Source organism: Paecilomyces variotii (assembly GCF_004022145.1).
Source record: "Paecilomyces variotii strain CBS 101075 chromosome Unknown C8Q69scaffold_3, whole genome shotgun sequence".
NCBI lineage: Eukaryota > Fungi > Ascomycota > Eurotiomycetes > Eurotiales > Thermoascaceae > Paecilomyces > Paecilomyces variotii.
In genome coordinates this window covers 224,674-241,710 of record NW_021167142.1, presented here as the reverse complement: position 1 = coordinate 241,710, position 17,037 = coordinate 224,674, and the positions used below count along the sequence as shown (strand labels likewise).

Here is a 17,037-nt window from a genome sequence, read left to right as displayed (position 1 = left end):
GGAGCAAGCAGAGCAGATCTAAATTAAATATCTCCCTCCCCACCGCATACTTAACCCAAGTAGCATCCCCGCAAAAAGACATTCCCATAACTCAATGATTCTAATGATAGCAACTGACCCAAAGATCAAACACATTAAACCAGTTTAAACTACCTCGACCCCTCACAAGTTAAGAATAGTACCAGGTACGACACAACGCAGCCACTCACGAGACGCCGACCCCTCTCGCATAAAAAAGACACTTATCTTCCCCTGTCGAAGGGCTCATTTGACTGGGTGACTTTGAAATCAACGAGGTCTATTTTTAAAAGAATCTCTAACCAGTCACACCGCGCGTGTGATTAGACCTGCATCATGCAGCGTTCTGAAGAGTCGATTCTGGTGTGTTGATTGGTTGGGGGTTGGATCTCGGCGCTTATTTTGGAATATGCAATCTTGGTCCTTTCTACTACTTTCTACCCTGAGTGAGCGCAGAAGCAAATAGTATATTGTTTCTAGAGAAGGGAACAGCTGCTGCTCGATAAACTCCAGATCCCTCCTATCTAAGAGAACCGACTGTTGATCAGCTCTGATGGTAACTAATGGTGATGGTGATTATCTGATAAAAAAGATCCGTAAGGCAACAAGGCACATAATCATAATCACGTGACAGTACCGCAGTGGTTCCGCTACGCCATTGCGGAGCTTCGAACTGAACAATTTATCTATACCATACTTAACTATACAACAACTACAATCACAATCATCTCTTCTACCAAGATTTTCACCACATTGAAAAGAGCCATATATGAGAACAAGCGATCAATTTACCAATTTGCATAATTATCCAATCCGCCATCCCACACCCATCTTTACTCAAACTCCGAGGTAGCTCTCGCGCGAGCTAACCTCTTTCTTGTCCGATAAATGAATCATGCCCCCTCCAACTCTCTCCTACGGACTCAACCTCCCGAACAAAAACAAGAACAAGGCGCCTTCACTGGGAAAGCCAAATCTGGCAGCCGGCCAAAAGCGCAAGAAGACGATTTTCGATGACGATTCAGAAGACGAAGCGAACGCGACAGGAGGTGGCGGCGAGGATATCTCCGGGGAAATCGAGATAACTACCCTTGGTGACGAGCCATCAGCTCTCAAAGCGCCAAGTCGGAGTGAAACGAAGAAATCTCTCTCCAGTGGACTTCCTCCTCCGTCGAAGCGCAAACCGGAGAGTGGGAAACCGACACTAAAACCCCTCAAGAACTCCCTTTTCGCTGACGACGACGACGATGATGACGAAGATGGAGAAGGTGTGGCTGGTAATGGAAATAATAAAAAATCGAAAGTACGCGCGACTGGCACAGCTAAGGATTACACCAATTTGGCCGCTTTGCACAGTACGCGCAAGCATGCGCAGACGGCGCAGGACCTGGATCCGTCCATCTACTCGTACGATGCCATCTACGATAGTATTCACAAGAAGCCAGAGAAGACTACCAGTGATGCTCAGAGTTCGGGACCAAAGTACATGACCTCCCTGATGCGGAGCGCGGAGGTCCGTAAACGGGACCAGATGCGAGCGCGGGACCGAATGCTGGCCAAGGAGCGCGAAGCCGAAGGCGACGAATTCGCCGACAAGGAGAAGTTCGTCACGGCAGCATACAAGGCGCAGCAAGAAGAGATCCGTCGACTGGAGGAGGAGGAAGCCCGGCGCGAGAAGGAGGAAGAGGAGCGGCGCAAGCGGGAAGGCGGTTCGGGCATGGTCAGTTTCTATCGCGACGTGTTGGCTCGCGGCGAGGAACGACACAGCGAAGCTGTGAAAGCAGCAGAAGAAGCGGCCCAGCGCGTCAAGGCTGGCGAAATAACGGAAGACGATATCACCACAGACGCCACGCAGGAGAAATCAGAAGCCCAACTGGCTGCCGAACTCAACGCGAAGGGCGCTCACATCATCGTCAACGACGAAGGCCAAGTCGTCGACAAGCGCCAACTCCTCACAGCCGGTCTCAACGTCGCTCCCAAACCGAAGCCGCCTCCTTCTTCCTCGACCGCTGCGCAGGCCGCCGCGGACGCCTCTCGTGCCCGTCCCGGCCAACGCCCCGTCTCCGAAGCCTACACTGCCCGCAACGCCCAGCGCGCACGCCAGACCGAAATGGTCGCCGCACAGCTGGAAGAGCGCGCGCGGAAAGAGGCAGAGGCCGAAGAGGCACGACAGCGCGAAATCGCAGAGCGCACCCGCAGTCGTAAGACGGAGAAGGACGTTTCAAGTGCGAAGGAGCGATACCTGGCACGGAAGCGGGAAAGAGAAGAAGCCGCAAAGAAGGAGAAGGAGAACCAAAGCTAGAATTGCTGATGTCCGTCCCTGGACGGATTATGATGATGTTCATTCATATGTTTGTATTATTGCATAAGCGCCTCCCTGGAGAGGGGCATTGGAGTTGGAAGGCGTAGGTTTTTCTAATCGGTCTAACGATTCTCTGACTATCTATCAGCGTATACGTATATAAGTTAGTGTCGAGGATGGTTTACAATTACATACATGTACAGAGCAAAATGAAAGATGTCTATTAGTCACGACGATGACAATTAGTTATACTTGTTCATGTTATGATGATTTTTCATTCCTGTGATACGAGACGACAAGTGTGTTCGAGAATCGAATGTCAATCTTGACGTCTCTCCCAATCTACAATCTGTACGCAATTTGATATTACCTGAACACTTGATGACCATGCAATTTAACTCAAGCAGAGAGCCAACGGGAGCTGTAAACGAACATGCAGACAAAAACAACGCCGGTAACCATATACTGCATCTAAACGATAAGAGGTGCAGAAAGGCAACAGAAAAAGTCGTAGAAAAAAAAAGGGACGCAAATCATAAGTTCATCCATGCCATTCCTCATGTAGAACGCCGGCCCAGACCGTCCCGTCCTGATTCCTGATATGTTTAAGTGGTAATTGTGCTTATGTCCGGATTCTTTACGCCGTCAAGGCAAAGCTGACACCCAAAACGCCCATGCCTGCGATTGCGAAGCCAATACACATATTTCGGTTATGGGTCAGTCCCAGACCCTCGCTGAAGAGCTGTAATCCGACTGAAGTCATGACACCAGCTGTCGCGGCAAACATGCCGCCGTAGACTCCCCAGGATGTACCGGACGCGGTTCCGTCGCCGCCTCCACCAGCTTTGCGGTAACCCCAGATCCACAGCGCGGCGAGCCCAGCGCCTGCGGGCTGACTGACGCCTCCTAGGAGGCAGGACCAGAGGATTGCTTTCCAGCGCGAATTCAAGGCTAGGTAGAGGGGCAGAGCCATGGCGAAACCCTCGGTGATGTTATGGATAAAGAGTGCGATGAACACGGTGAGACCTAACGTGGGACTGGCATGATTGGTTGCGTAGGTGATAAAGCCCTCGGGCAATTTATGCAAAGCAATAGCCAGTGACGTCTGCAGGCCGATCGACAGGAAGGCGTTCTGCGGGACATGATGGTGATGCTGACCCGCATGAAGATGATGCCCATGCTGGTCCAGAAGCGGTGTGACAAGATCAGGCTCCTCAGGCCCAGGCTTGCTATTTGATCTGGTTGAGATCGGTCGTGCACTTCTGACAGACGGGATCGTTGACCGAGTAGTGAAGCAGTCGCCATCACCGGCACCTGCGTCCATGTCCGAGGACGCGGTCAAGGACCCATCCGGGATATGACAGAGTGTCTGCGGCATGTGTGGTGTTCCCGGGGTGATTTCTGACTCCAGTTGTCCGGCCGGGACATGGACATGTCCCTGGAGAGACCCTGGCAAGTGACTCGCCTCCTGCGATGGCACTCTTCGAATGACCTTGGTACACTCGGACCCGCATTTCTGAGAGACTCCATAGCATGGACCATTTTCGTCACAATATCTCTTCGTTCCACCCAGCAGATGCGCTAGCTGTCGCTGCCAACGGCGGCGGAGAGATTGTTTCCCCAGCTCATTGTCCGCTACCGAATCCTCGCTGCCCCTCTCCATCATTGGTGGTGTCGAAATGGAGGACTGTGGCTTGGGTCTTTGGAGCAGAGGTGTGCGCTCTGTGCTGCCATCGAAGGTACTTATCGTCGGTACTGGGTCCGTTTTCACGTTGCGAACCTCCTCCGCTTGATGGTCCCCTGCTTCTGGATCTGGGTTGTGAGTATGTTCGCAATCCACTATGCTGGAGGGGATGTGGCGATGAAGGAAGGCAGAGACGATGCGGATGACGATCACGCCCGCCAGAAACAAGGCGATCAGTATGTATGCTGAGGCTGCAGGGGAGAATCCTGCGCGGGTAAGGTGGTTCTTGGATGTAGGAAGCATGCTGTAGAGCGACGACATGAGCTAGACAGGGAGTCAGCATGGAGCGCCAACAGATGGATACGATCCTGGGGAGCTCATACCAGCACACCAGCACTGAGGCTCATCGAGGCGGCCAGGAAGGCATTGTTGCTGGTGATATCAAAGTCCTTGCGACTCGAACACTTGCGTACGATCAGATCGACACAGATGATCGAGGAGCCCAGGATGCAAGCTGGATGGGGTTAGCTGACACTCTCGACCAGAGCAGGAGCAAGAAGGAAACCTACCAGCTCCTGAGACCGCGCTCATAATCCACCCCCGGGTGTCATTGCTGGCCGCCATGGCTGCTGGTGCTCACGCTGCGACTCGAGAGCAGGAAGCAGGGCGGTGATGTCAGAGCGCTGGGGAGCTTGATCGAGGGCGAAGAAGACAAAGGGAGGAAGATGGAGGATGGAAACAGAAAAAAAGGTCAGGACAGAGCTGACAGCATGCTGGAAGGAATGCTAAAGGATGGTCTGTATATGTATGAATAAAATATATGAATATAAACACATATATATATTGACCTCGAGTTCTCCCTGTTGGACGATCATCCGCCGCGCTAGACGAAGCTTTCCACCAAGGTCCGCGAGAAGCAGCGCAGCAGCAAATAATAATAAATAACCAGGCAGGATAAAGGATAGACTGATCACAAAGCACCGGAATAGCTTCAGGGCGCACGGCAGAGTGTCACCGCAGTTTCAGGTCTGCCAGAGACCTCAGCTTCGGGTTTCTGTATCGACTGAAAGCCTCTTCGTTGCTGGTCTTGTCTCTGTGGTCAGCGAGACTGTCCATGATCTCGTTGGTCCGGAGAGAGAGAGAGGGAGAGAGAGGCAATGATGATCAAGGCACAGAACAGCGGCGATCATGTTTTTATATAGAGTGTATCCGTAGTATCCTCTGTGCACTGATTCCAGTGTATTGGATCGTATTGATCGTGAATACCATAAATCGCCCATCTATTTCTTCCCCCGCCAGCTCTCTTTTAGACCATATCGACCACTACTCTCTCTCTACGGTTTCTGATTGGCTGCACGGCGCGTCGGGGATGTATTTTCCTCTTTGTGGAAAGAAAACTTCACGCGACTGCAACGCCTGACGAAGTCGAGGACGAACGAGAGTCTTCCGTCGCAGCACACGGCAAACGGAGGACGGAGCTGAGACCAGCAGGGCTAGGTGCTGTTTTATTCAATATATTGAATATATTAAATTGCCCTCCGTTCTCTCCTCGCATCTCTCTGCCACTCCGCTCAGTTGGCCGTCTTGTCTTCCATATCGCGGTAACCAACAGACAACAGCATCCGCCATGTCGAAGGCTACCTTTGCAATCATCGCCGCGGCTGGTGCAGCCACCGGTGCTGGTGCTACTGCTCTCCTCTATTCCTTCAGGTCCCCTTCGCAGCAGCAGCAGCTCCAGCAACAGCAGCAACAAGCACCCAAGCCTCCCGTGGCTGCTCCGCCAACTGCTGGCAAGCTCCCCTCGCCGCCGACAGCACCTCCTCTCGCACAGAAAATCTCGACGGCTGCTCCTGTTGATCCGACAGGCCTCTTTCAATATGGCTTTCCCGGACCCGTGAACGATCCTCTGAACTCGCTGCCCCTGACGGGTGCCTACGACCGTCGCACCCGCAATCCGTCCTGGGTGGCCGAACACATCACCCCCTACTCCCTCTCCATGAAGAACGCAGATCGCAAACACAGCGTCTTCGTCGAGGATACCACCATTCCAACCATCTTCCGCGCCAAGTTGGCCGACTACTTCCGCTCCGGTTACGACCGCGGCCACCAGGTGCCCGCCGCAGACGCCAAATGGTCGCAGGATGCCATGGATGCCACCTTCGCCCTGACCAACATGTGTCCGCAGGTGGGCGAAGGCTTCAACCGCGACTACTGGTCGCATTTCGAGGATTTCTGCCGCAACCTGACCCAGAAGTACCCATCCGTCCGCATCGTGACCGGCCCGTTGTACCTCCCGCACCGCGATCCAGACGGAAAATGGCGCGTCAGCTACGAGGTCATTGGAAACCCGCCCTCTGTCGCAGTCCCTACCCACTTCTACAAGGTCATCTACGCGGAGGACGGCACGAACAGCCCCTCAAGCAAGGTCTCTCTGGGCGCGTTCGTCCTACCCAACGCTCGCATCCCCAACGACAAGAGCCTCTCCGACTTCGAGGTGCCCCTTGAGGCCGTCGAGCGGGCCAGCGGTCTCGAGTTTGCCTCGAAGCTGGACGCCAGCCGCAGGAAACGTCTCTGCCAGGAAGTCAAGTGCGAGATCACCGTTCGGGAATTCAACAACTCCAAGAAATCGCTGCCCGGTCTGCGATAAATACCCTCCTCCCTGCTTGGCAGATGAATCCATAGCAACTACAACAGAGTGGTTGGACGCCTGTATCATACGTCCCCCAGCGGCATCTCATACATATTTCGTGGCGTTTATTCTTTAGGTTGGGAATCTATGCATGGGGCATGATGACTACATAGTTAAGAGTGTTTATAGTATTATACTCTGTTTCGGCCTCGTCGTTGAAGACTCTGGCGATGTGTGTGATTAGCGTACAATGTTGATATCAAATTACGTCTATAGATAGTTATTATCTATTTCTTAAGACTTGGTCTCGTCATGTCTTTGTAAGAATGGTCAAACAATTCCTCAAATTATCCCGAGGCCATCTGCAACATTCGATTCCACATATTCTATACATCGAGACACAGCAACAGGGCTGTCCTTGGGCGCGTATTTTATATGATACACCCCCCTTAATGTTCGTAACAAGAAAAAGCGAACATCAACAAATAAGAAAGTAAGACAAGTATATGCATGCTAATAATGCCGCCATTATCACCCCTAACATTGAAACGCCACACCCACCTTCTTCGCCATATTTACTCCTCCGCCGGCAAATCCCGTTCCCTCGGAAGTAATCTCAACGACGCCCCTGCCGATCTTGCCGTTCTCTTTATCTTTGCTTTTCTTTTTGTGTTTTCCGTTCCCATTCTCGTCCTCCTTCCCGTTGGCGCTGCTACGGGGTTCAGGCGTGACGTCCGCCTCGCAGACGTAGCAGAGCATCTTGCCGCGGCGAGCGGCGTCAGCGTCTTGCTGTTCCTTGGAGGCGTGCGGGTCAGGAGCCGTATTATGGAGTTGGGGCATCATGAACTTCTGGACGCAGGGAAAGCAGATGACGTGACCGCAGGGTTTTGTTACTAGATCTGGTTAGATTTTGCAATCCTGGGTGGATACTGGGAATAATAGATAGATGAAACATACGCATTGCCTTCAGGCCGTTAGTTAGGGCCTTCTTGCAGGATGGACACACGCGCTGAAGCTTATCGCTGCCATCGTCTGCTTTCTCTTCCGTGAAATGGACGTCGACTAGGAGCTTCAAGGAGTATGTATGGCGGTTGCTCTCTCCTGAGCCAGGACATATTGGGGCGAGTTTGACGGGTTTAGAGGCCGCGGCCTCGAAGGCGTTGGTGTCTGGAGTCTGTGATGGCACCCAGAATGAAGGGAGAGCAGATTTGTTTTCCAACTGACAACACGCTGTTAGCCCAAAGTATATATATATACCAGAGGGGGATCAACAGGACACAATCCAAAACGAACCTTCTCTTTCTTCAGCTCACTTTTCAGCCTCTCTTGCTCCAACCTCGCAGCCCGTTTCATCTCCTCCTCATTCAACTCAAAGACCTTTCTTCGTTTCCCGTCTATTTCCACTTCCCGTTGTCGAAACGCAGCTATCGCCTCTGATTCCTCCGCCTTGCGCTTCTTGCCTGCAGCTCCATTTGTTGCCTCCAATCCCATACTGACAAGCTCAAATTCCCGTAACTCCCGTGTCCGCGCCTCTTCCAGTGTGAGGGCCTCCTCTTCCTCCAGTCGTCGTCGCGCTTCCTCGCGCTCACGCTCTAGACGCTTGATCTCTTTCCGTTGCGCTAGGAGGTCGTTGATTGCGCATTCGCGACAGAATAGATCGCCATTTGTAGCACAGGCCACGACTGGAGGTCGCGCTGGTTCTAGACAGAGACGACATGATCCGAACGGCAGGAAAGAGTCGCGGGATAATCGAGTCCGTTGCGTACCCCAGGTTGTGCGTAGGAGGTCGCGCTCATAGGAGGTGAAGTGAGGGAGGGAGGTGTTGCGTTTAGAATGCGCCATATTTGTTCTCTATTCTGAACATATGAAGAAGAGAAAGAAGTTACCACCTAGCTGTAGGTGCTGGTTAGAGGGGGTGCGCGGAGCTCGGAGGAGACTTTCGCAAATGACGTCCGGGGTCGTTGAATGCGGCGATTGCTCAAAGAAAAGCTCGAATTCTGGAATTTATCTAATCACATCGTACGTCCATGTGGGAAATAAGTGCAAGATTGATTATCTCCAGAGATCAGAGCGTGAAGGCAAAAGACGAACAGTTCCTAGTCTAGACGAGACTGAGATGCGCTCGCAGCTCCGACGCCATGACATAATCACGTTTCCGCCGTCAAAACAACCTTCTTCTTCTTCTTCTCCGCCCTGATTCTCCGCTCCGCTCACATCTTGCCCCCTCGTATGCAAACACTGACTACCATAGGAAATGACAGCAGAACAGCACCCAGAACCGCCCAATAAATCATAGTTCCAAGCACAGGAATTCGAATTAAACATCCAAGGAGTATCCTGGCTAGATCCTTACCTAGGTAGCTAGTGCTTTGCCTTCTTTCCCTTGTTCTTTTTCTTGCCTTTAGATTTCTCCTTATCCTTCGCCAGTCTTCCCTGGTCGTATTCCTTTTTCTCGTCTTCCAAGTCTTTCAGAAGAGCTTCAAGTTCCTCTGCGGTCTGCTCTTCCTCCTTGTCGTCGTCATGCTCTCTGACGCTCCAGCCAAAAGTTTGATCTTCTCCTTGTCCGATGAGCCCGAAATAGTCGCTGAGCCTTATGTATTCATTCTTATTTGCACCAAGCATGAATAGCATCTGCGCCTGCTGTCTCGGGTTGAATATTAGGAGTTTTGCCTCCATTTCGCTTGACTTTCCTCTCTTAGAGGCCCCGTACCCAGGAAGTCCTTTGATATTACTCCTCCAGATCCAAAGTCTCCTGGTGTTGCGGCCGTCCGGACCTTCGATCAGCTCATAAGTAGCATGCGCTCTACCGGCAAAGAACATGGCGCGACCTTCATCGGAATGCCAGGCACAAATAACGGCACACTGTTCCCAGAGTGTGGCGTAACGATAGTCGAAGATACCCACAGAAGTCATGCCGATTCCGAGATCGTACGCTGCTTCGAGAGCCGCAGCAGGCTCATTGTCGATGACGTTGGGCTGGATGACTGTGCGTTCGATCTTTCCATACACGTCCAGGAACCCGTCTACTTCAGGATCTGGTGCCTCGCAATGCTTGCAGCAACAGGAAAAGCCGTAGAATCCCTTCAGTCTCGCCTTTCTTATGGCAGAGGGAACATTCAAATGGCTGTACGCGGCAGCTAGCTCCTCGCCCTCAGCGACACCAACGCAGGTGTATGCTCTGAGCCAGTATTCATCAGGGTGTTGCTTTGCATGCTCGCCATAGATGTCCTCAGGCGTCAAGAAACTCACAACGACATTCGGAATGCACGAATGGTTCAGATAAGCAGAATCAAGACCGACAACAGCAGCTGGATTGTCGTCAAGGTTCGCTGGGAAATGGCATGTCTCGATAACTCCTCCGAAGACGTTCTTGAAGCCTTGGTACGCGTCTCTATGCTTGTTGGGGAGCGTCATGAATTGACGAGCGAATTCGTTTCCGCCCATCGCCTTGACCTTACTGGCCACGAGCTGGTTATATTCGCGTGGGTTGGTCACAGACTTGACTCTCTCTTCCCCGAAGACGGCGATGACCTGCTCACTAATGAGCAGGGTCCCCGCCGCGAGGTCCGATGTGGCCTTCAGGCCCATGCCTCTGCCTTCGCTAATGAACGTCTTTATGAAAGTCTTCTCCCATTGTGCTGCCTCACCAGCCTCAGCCGGCCCTTCAGCGTCTATAAAGCCAAACACTCTGTTAGCAAACCCAGATCATGTTGTCTCATTTCTATCCCGTCATAATCTCCTCTTAACACATTCACTCATGGCAGGACAATATTATACTCACGTGACATCATGAAGACCTAACTAATAGATCTAGAGTTGTGACAAGTTAGCAACCTTCAACCATACAACAGAGTTCCTATACAGCTCAAACAAGCCCAGCAAAGTGCCTAGAGGAAAAAAGAGAACAAAACAAACTAACCTTTTCAGCGTCTCAGTGAAGCTATCACAAAAAGCTGCAGCGAATCTTCAGCTGCACGTACTTTTCCAAAAAGGCAAGAGACAACAGATCTACAGCGAAACCAGAAGACTTTCCTATCACAGAATCAGTTAACCTCTCTTCATATATTAATAAACCTCCTCAGGAGTCATTAACAGGTGCAACATACAGCCAGGAGGGAACAGAAATGAACTGAACCATCAGGAAAGAGAGTCTTGAAAGGAAAGGGGTTGAGCACAAGTTCTCCGCTGCAGACAGAGAAGAAAGAAAGGGGAATAAAGAGAGAATAGGTAAATATTGGACGTGTTTTTTTTTGCGTGTGATTCCTTTCTGTTGTCGTGTGCTACTACTACTACCCAGCCAGGCTCCGCTCCGCCTCCGCTCCGCTGTGCTGTAGTAGAAGCGGGTCCAAAAAATCATCTTTCACTTGTTTTGACAGGGGTTAACACCCTTAGTCTTCACTTCAGAGCCTGGAATATAGAGACTCCAGAGTAAGAGTATGTGTTCTTTGCTGATTTCATTATTATCTTGCATGTTCTTCAAGGTAGGGTTAACATTCTTAATGAGCGGATATTTTCTTGTAGTATTTATTAATTATTATAAGGATGAGCATTCCTGGTTCTGTAGAAGCCTGCAATAATGGCCGGAGATTACTGGAAAAGATGGATGGGTCTAGAAACTGTCTGTCCGCTTTTCTATGGACTTCATACCAGTTCTCTAGTAACTCTCCCAACACGGATCAGGAAGAGCAGGAGAATCAGTCCATAGCTCGTTGACGACCAAGACGGGGCTCTTGCGTCGCGGTCAGTACAGTACAGCACAAGAGAGAAAGTGATAATGGTAGTAGATATTACAAGGGGTATCATACGGTTCAAATTTGCTAGGTAAAAGCATTATCAATATGTGAACTACAGCAGAACGAGCGAAGATACATACCTAATCTATCCGTACTCCTGATTACTCATCGCTAGGAAGGCAGACTTTGAGAAGTAGTAGTTTGAATCGACTATTTACTATTGATCTAATGTCCTTGCGAACATGGCATTCTCTTTGCAGGATACCCTAGTAGATGCCGCAGGGTGAAAATGTTTTTCGCTTTTCGTTGAGTTCCTCTCTTCCCTTGTGGACGGAATCATGCACCACCCCCTCCCGGCCTTGGGAAAAACCAAATTCTGTACAACAAAAAGGGAAACAAGATTATAGGAGAAAAAGAGAGAGAGAGAGAAGATGGACACTCCAACAGAAACGTACGTGTCTGGTTTGATGTAATGTACACATTTTTGGTCTCAGCGTTAAGCTTCTGCAATAGAGTAAACCCGTGAGGCACGAAGCATGGAGAATTCGTGAAATGTGAAAAGAAAAAGCGATGAAGAGTCGGTGTTAGCAGCCCAATAGATGTGGTGGATGGTGTGCCCTAGCAGAAACTCGGGTATCCTCGTGAAAAATGTACAACGAAAAGCGAGAGATGAGCCATAGTCAAGAGTAAGTCGACGGGCTCGAGAAACATAAGAAAAATTAAACAGAGAATATTGGGTATCAGCGTAACGTATTGCGGGTTTCAGAGTGGATGACGTTGCGGAAGAGAGGAAAGCAAATAGTCGGTTGTAGAAGACGACGCCCAAAAGTACACTACGCACTCACAGCCTGATGATGCGGGCCAGGTGATAGCTTTTCCTGGGACATATTGTGATCGATTGGTGTTTCTTCTCCTGATAAAGCATTGCTTTCTATCTTTAACGGCGTGTTGCGCTCATTGCTCTCCGGGGCGGAAGAGAGGGGCGAAATGGCCTCCATAGAGGCAGCGGTGTCCTTTGTTTTCATTCCATCATCGAAAGCTGTGGATGTTCTTTTCTCAAGCTCTCCTAGCGGAGGGAGCGATGGTATATCCTTCGAAGATTCTTCATGGGCACGGAAACTTCGGGCAGTCGTAGTGCTTGCACTCCGCAGCGAGTTAGGTCGCCCGCCATTCATGGACCCAGCAAACATCGATTCTGTGCCATCAGCGAGTGGTATATCGCTAGCTCTCGACTCATCTGCAGCCGGTGGCTTTCGCAGTTTCAATCGCTCCTCCGGTGACATATTCTGCCACTCAGACCCAAATGTAATCACGGAGGCTTTCTTGCCATGCACAGTGAAACTGGGTTCTTTCCTGGATAGCCCCTCACTCTCTGCTTGAGAATGACTCTCGTCCGGGACCGGAACGGAGGAACTAGACTCGTGTCCTTTCTTGACCCTTTGGTGCTGCGAGCCATGGTGAGAGTCCCTGAGGGTACGATGCAGGCTCCGGTGGGTGCGACCACGATGCTCGCCAGAAGCTGTACCGATAGATCCATCTCTCTTGTCCGCTCCGGCATCACTGGCTAGAGTCTGGGTATCAGGGATGCCACTGGCGCTGTCAACCGGAAGAAGACCAGCTTCTCTGAGGATGCGCTCCTCCCCGTCGACACTAGCATCTGTCCTGCTTCCGCCGCTCTGAACAGAAGATTCACGCTTAAGCTTCCCAGTCATAGAATCTTGTAACGAGACTCGGTCTTTAGCACCAGGCAGAGAAGACTGTCTGTTGATGGGAGCCCGCTCCGCCGAAACAACCGATGTGCCGATACTCGCCCTACGTAGGTCTCTCGAGGGCACCAAAGATAGATTGTCAGGTGTCGGTGGTCTCTCAGGAGAGGACGGTGAGACGATACCGTGGGTATCGGTCTTTGGGGAATCAGGAGCGACAGTCGGACTTTTCGCTGCGGATGGCTGGCTTTCGGTTGCTGCTGTAGCATTAGCCACAGGCGTAAACTCCAACTTCCCCCAGGCTCCAAAATAGTCCTTCTCCTCACCCATGTCGAGGATGAGAAATTCTCTGTAGCACTTAGTGCGCCAAATGTCCAGCCTCATCCATTTTAGTTTTGCTGCCATACGTCCCGCAGCCAGGATGACATTCTCTCTTGCCCTGTTATGGACGGGTGTCAACACCTGCAAATGTCTAGCATTTCTCAGGAGATCGTCCAGCTGTCTCTGACAAGTGAATAATCTCTCATTGGCCTCCTGGATCCTTTGAGCCATCAGCTGCTTACGTGCCGCTGAAACTTCCTCTGCAAGATGCGCACTAGCAGTTGATTCGGGCGCCGCTGCAGCTTCAGCAGACTGAACTGAGGTGGCCGATGCGACTGATCCCATACGACTGACTCTACGACGTTGACCCTCGTAACTGGTGCCAGTCATTCCTTTCATCCGCACACCGGTCGTTCTCAAAGCTGCAGCGTAGTTAAGCTTTGCAACCCAATCATTCATGTCTGCTTCGCTATTTGCCAGGAACGTCTCCTCAAGTGCGTTATGCCGGATTAGAAGAAACGCATGCTTATGTTTCTTATAGCTCGAATCCAATAAAGCCAGAGCATCATCTGTGGACATGATTCCATCTGGCTTGAAATCAGCGAGAGGCGGCGTGAAGACAACAGGTCCTCGACGTCCCTCTGCTTTCTGCGCGTCATATTGCGAAATCAAGGATTTCGCCCAGTTGACGTCTTTGAAGAAGTAAAGCTGGGAGAAAGTCAGAAGGGCACCCCATTCTTGCCACGGCGATCTCGTCTTCTTCTTTTTCGGATCCTTCCGCCAAAGAAGGCCGACCTTTGCTACCTTGATGTCCACAAGGCCAGGATGAGAATCGGCTGGGTTGCCGATACTAGATGGGGTCATAAAGGCGTCTGGGCGTGATCGAGCCGAGACGATTTGCAGAATAGCAGATTTGGAGAATGCTTGATGTAGGCTATCCATATTTGGTGGGCCGCTAGACCCAGTACAACTGTAAGTATCTTCCAAATTCATCACGTCCTTAAGCGTTGGCCTCAGCGTATCGAGTTTTCCTTCAAGAATGAGGGCATATGGATCCACGGGCTGGCTGGAGACCCGCGACAGGTGATCCGTACTGGCGGTCTTCAGCAAACCCCTCCGAGGCTTATTTAGATGACGTCCGTTGAGATTGAGTTCATCCTCGACATGAATGAAAGGTGTATAGGCAATATTATCATAGAAACATTCCAAGATCTCATCCGCTACACCTTCACCACGAGTATTCTTGACGTAATCGTGCTTCTGCATTTTGCGTTTGTTATTTTTGTTGAACACATCTGTGTGCAGTATCAGAATCGAAAACGCAATGAAGTAGGCTTGATCTGCAAGCGATATGATTAGTCAATCTGGTCCCCATGATAAGAGGCTAATGGGCATACCTGTTGATGCGAATATGCCCGGGTTGCACTCATGATATCTATCGGCAAATCCCTGGAGCACTCTATCGATCTGTTGTGTTTCCTTCGGCAATTCCACCTCCATCAGAAGCTTACGCAAAGCCATGTCGATCGGATCACCGAAAAATGCAAAGCTTCGCATGTATCGGCGCAACGCGGTCTTGTAGAAGTCGTCACCGGACTGCGATAGAATACCAGCTATCGCACCTCTGCGCACTGCTTCCTCCAGCCGAGAGAGGTATGTAGCAGGTGTATCGCCTTCTTCCCGTTCTGGACAGTTGACGACATCGCGTGTAAAGCAGAATGATCCCGGTTTGGAATATGATATGGGAGTGGCGGGCGAGCTGTTGTTAGGAAGAGGAGGTTCTGAATTCTGCCTCAGACGCTGAGACAAGTTGAATAGATCCCCAAAGCTTTTCCGGCCACTTGTGGACGTCGAATTTCGACCTGATGAGGGGAGATTGGTCGGTGGCTGGCGTTGTTCGTCTACTACGGAGCCCAGCGTAGACGATCTACCCCGACGGGGGCGGCCATTCTGGCCTTTCAATGACGATGCAGATTGTGCAGAGCGTGCAGAGGTCGTAGAGTCGTTCCTTAATAGAGGCGGTGCCCCAGATCGCGGGGATGATAACCCTACAGTTGAGTGGCTGGGAGAAGGGAGGGGCGTAATTTGGTCCTCAGGGGGAGGAATTGAACCGACGCCTTTTTGAACAATCTCTGCAGAGTCTTTCTTTTTGGAAGTTGGCTTGCCGTTGTCCGATCCATTGCCGGGCCGCTGCTGGGGTGAATCTGTAGGGTTCATCTTCATCGGTAGAGGAAAGAGGGGACCACGAGACTTCTTCATGCGCGGCAGACGGAATAATTTGCTAGCAGCAGATGTATTCTGATCATCATTCCGTGAGCTAGAGCGATAGATCTTAGGCTCCCCAGAGCTTGCCTCTGACTGCGAGGACTCGGAGAACCTTGGATCCTGGATTGTCGAGGAACGATTAGAATCAGTGGTGTGACCACGACCTCCTCCACTCCGCAGAGACGTGATTGACAATCGACCGGGCTCTTCTCCGTTAGTGCTGGATGCCCCAAGACCTGAATTGCCTATCTGAGAGTCCGTCGATCCTCTCCCCGAATTGGCTGGCCTAGCATTGCGGTCAAGGTTCCCCTCGCTTGCCTTAAAAGTCAGGTCCTCCAAAGAAGCTTTCTTGGATCGAGGGAGCAGTTTGATCTTGTTTTTCCGCTTCGTCGGTTGTTCAATGGTATGGTTCGTAGGAGCTGTCGTAATAATCGTAGGAGCTATGTCGTTCGGCGGCAAATCGTCAGCAGTCAGTCTCCCAGAGCTGCGGGGAATTTCCTGGATAGTCGTTGATCTTCAAAAAAAAACTTACGTGGCATGGGAGGCACTGGAGGCACATCTTCGCCTGCCCGAGTATAAGAAGAGGACAGTTGTGGATCAGATGCATGACGGAACCTCATCAGGCTGAAGCGGTTCCTTCGCGGCGTCTGCGCCTGCGCCGCAGAGGGGGACAAAGGCACTTTTTCACCATCCACTGCATCTTGACCATTCTGAGGGGTCACTGGCCGCACTTCATTGTCCTCACTTTCCTGGGGGATGCGGGGAGTCGATTCTGAGCGCCTAGGTGGCAGCTCGGATGTGGATAGGTTGGGACGTGGTATATGTTCACTATGGCGAGACTGGGCGCTCTGGTTGAAGGTGCTTAGCCGTTTGGAGTCGTTGGCATCAGCACCTAACCGGAGGGCTTTCCAATACATGATTCACAGCGGGAGTCTGGCGGAATTATGCACTCCTCCTCCCCTGAATGGACGATAGTCCCATGGATTCCTCGCCTCAGTGCTTGTCCAAGCGTAGATTGTATTTGTTGCCAGATAGTCCTTTTGACCCAGATTGTAATGACTTGAACGCTGGTCGTATCACTCTCACCAAGATGGCATCGCGAACAGATTGTTTGGACTTGGGGACCCGCGATGAGCTGCGGTGCTATGCGGTTTCACTTCTTCTGGAGTTGAGACGCTCCACGGACACACGTAACGGCTCTTCTAGGGCTTCGCAGCAGGGCAGCACGATGAAAACAAATCACCGTGATGCAAAATGGGGTTTGTGCAGAGAAGCGAGCGACGCAGACAAAGCGACTCTTACATCGCAGACCGGTCACTGATGGATCATTGGAAGGAAACCCCGCGGGACCAGGCCGGACAAGGGGACCGCCAGACGCA

At 51.3% G+C, this 17,037-nt stretch overlaps 6 protein-coding genes across 6 annotated transcripts; 2 read left to right on the top strand and 4 right to left on the bottom strand.

The window, feature by feature from the left end:
* Positions 1–492: 492 nt before the first annotated feature.
* C8Q69DRAFT_460487 (coiled-coil domain-containing protein 55-domain containing protein) lies at positions 493–2,553 on the top strand. The gene has a single exon (XM_028630165.1). It carries the CDS (start codon positions 914–916, stop codon positions 2,318–2,320), a length of 1,407 nt encoding a protein of 468 aa, XP_028486248.1. The 5' UTR covers positions 493–913; the 3' UTR covers positions 2,321–2,553.
* A 404-nt stretch (positions 2,554–2,957) lies between these two features.
* On the bottom strand, positions 2,958–4,628 carry C8Q69DRAFT_505491 (putative ZIP metal ion transporter; the record flags this gene model as incomplete). Its single annotated transcript, XM_028632712.1, has 3 exons — positions 2,958–4,328; positions 4,388–4,518; positions 4,574–4,628. 3 exons carry the CDS (start codon positions 4,626–4,628, stop codon positions 2,958–2,960), a joined length of 1,557 nt encoding a protein of 518 aa, XP_028486247.1.
* Positions 4,629–5,266: 638 nt separating this feature from the next.
* C8Q69DRAFT_460484 (putative mitochondrial inner membrane nuclease Nuc1) lies at positions 5,267–6,938 on the top strand. Its single transcript, XM_028630164.1, has one exon. The coding sequence runs from the start codon at positions 5,632–5,634 to the stop codon at positions 6,649–6,651; it is 1,020 nt and encodes a 339-aa protein (XP_028486246.1). The 5' UTR covers positions 5,267–5,631; the 3' UTR covers positions 6,652–6,938.
* A 9-nt stretch (positions 6,939–6,947) lies between these two features.
* Positions 6,948–8,750, bottom strand: C8Q69DRAFT_460483 (hypothetical protein). Its single transcript, XM_028630163.1, has 3 exons — positions 7,927–8,750; positions 7,591–7,852; positions 6,948–7,526 (listed from the first exon to the last, which is right to left on the bottom strand). The coding sequence occupies exons 1-3, from the start codon at positions 8,473–8,475 to the stop codon at positions 7,171–7,173; spliced, it is 1,167 nt and encodes a 388-aa protein (XP_028486245.1). The 5' UTR covers positions 8,476–8,750; the 3' UTR covers positions 6,948–7,170.
* On the bottom strand, positions 8,751–10,323 carry C8Q69DRAFT_460481 (hypothetical protein). The gene is made up of 2 exons (XM_028630162.1): positions 10,183–10,323; positions 8,751–10,115 (listed from the first exon to the last, which is right to left on the bottom strand). Exon 2 carries the CDS (start codon positions 10,075–10,077, stop codon positions 8,995–8,997), a length of 1,083 nt encoding a protein of 360 aa, XP_028486244.1. The 5' UTR covers positions 10,078–10,115; positions 10,183–10,323; the 3' UTR covers positions 8,751–8,994.
* Positions 10,324–12,016: 1,693 nt separating this feature from the next.
* On the bottom strand, positions 12,017–16,693 carry C8Q69DRAFT_198763 (putative guanyl-nucleotide exchange factor). The gene is made up of 3 exons (XM_028626057.1): positions 16,191–16,693; positions 14,791–16,098; positions 12,017–14,727 (listed from the first exon to the last, which is right to left on the bottom strand). Exons 1-3 carry the CDS (start codon positions 16,573–16,575, stop codon positions 12,200–12,202), a joined length of 4,221 nt encoding a protein of 1,406 aa, XP_028486243.1. The 5' UTR covers positions 16,576–16,693; the 3' UTR covers positions 12,017–12,199.
* Positions 16,694–17,037: the final 344 nt, after the last annotated feature.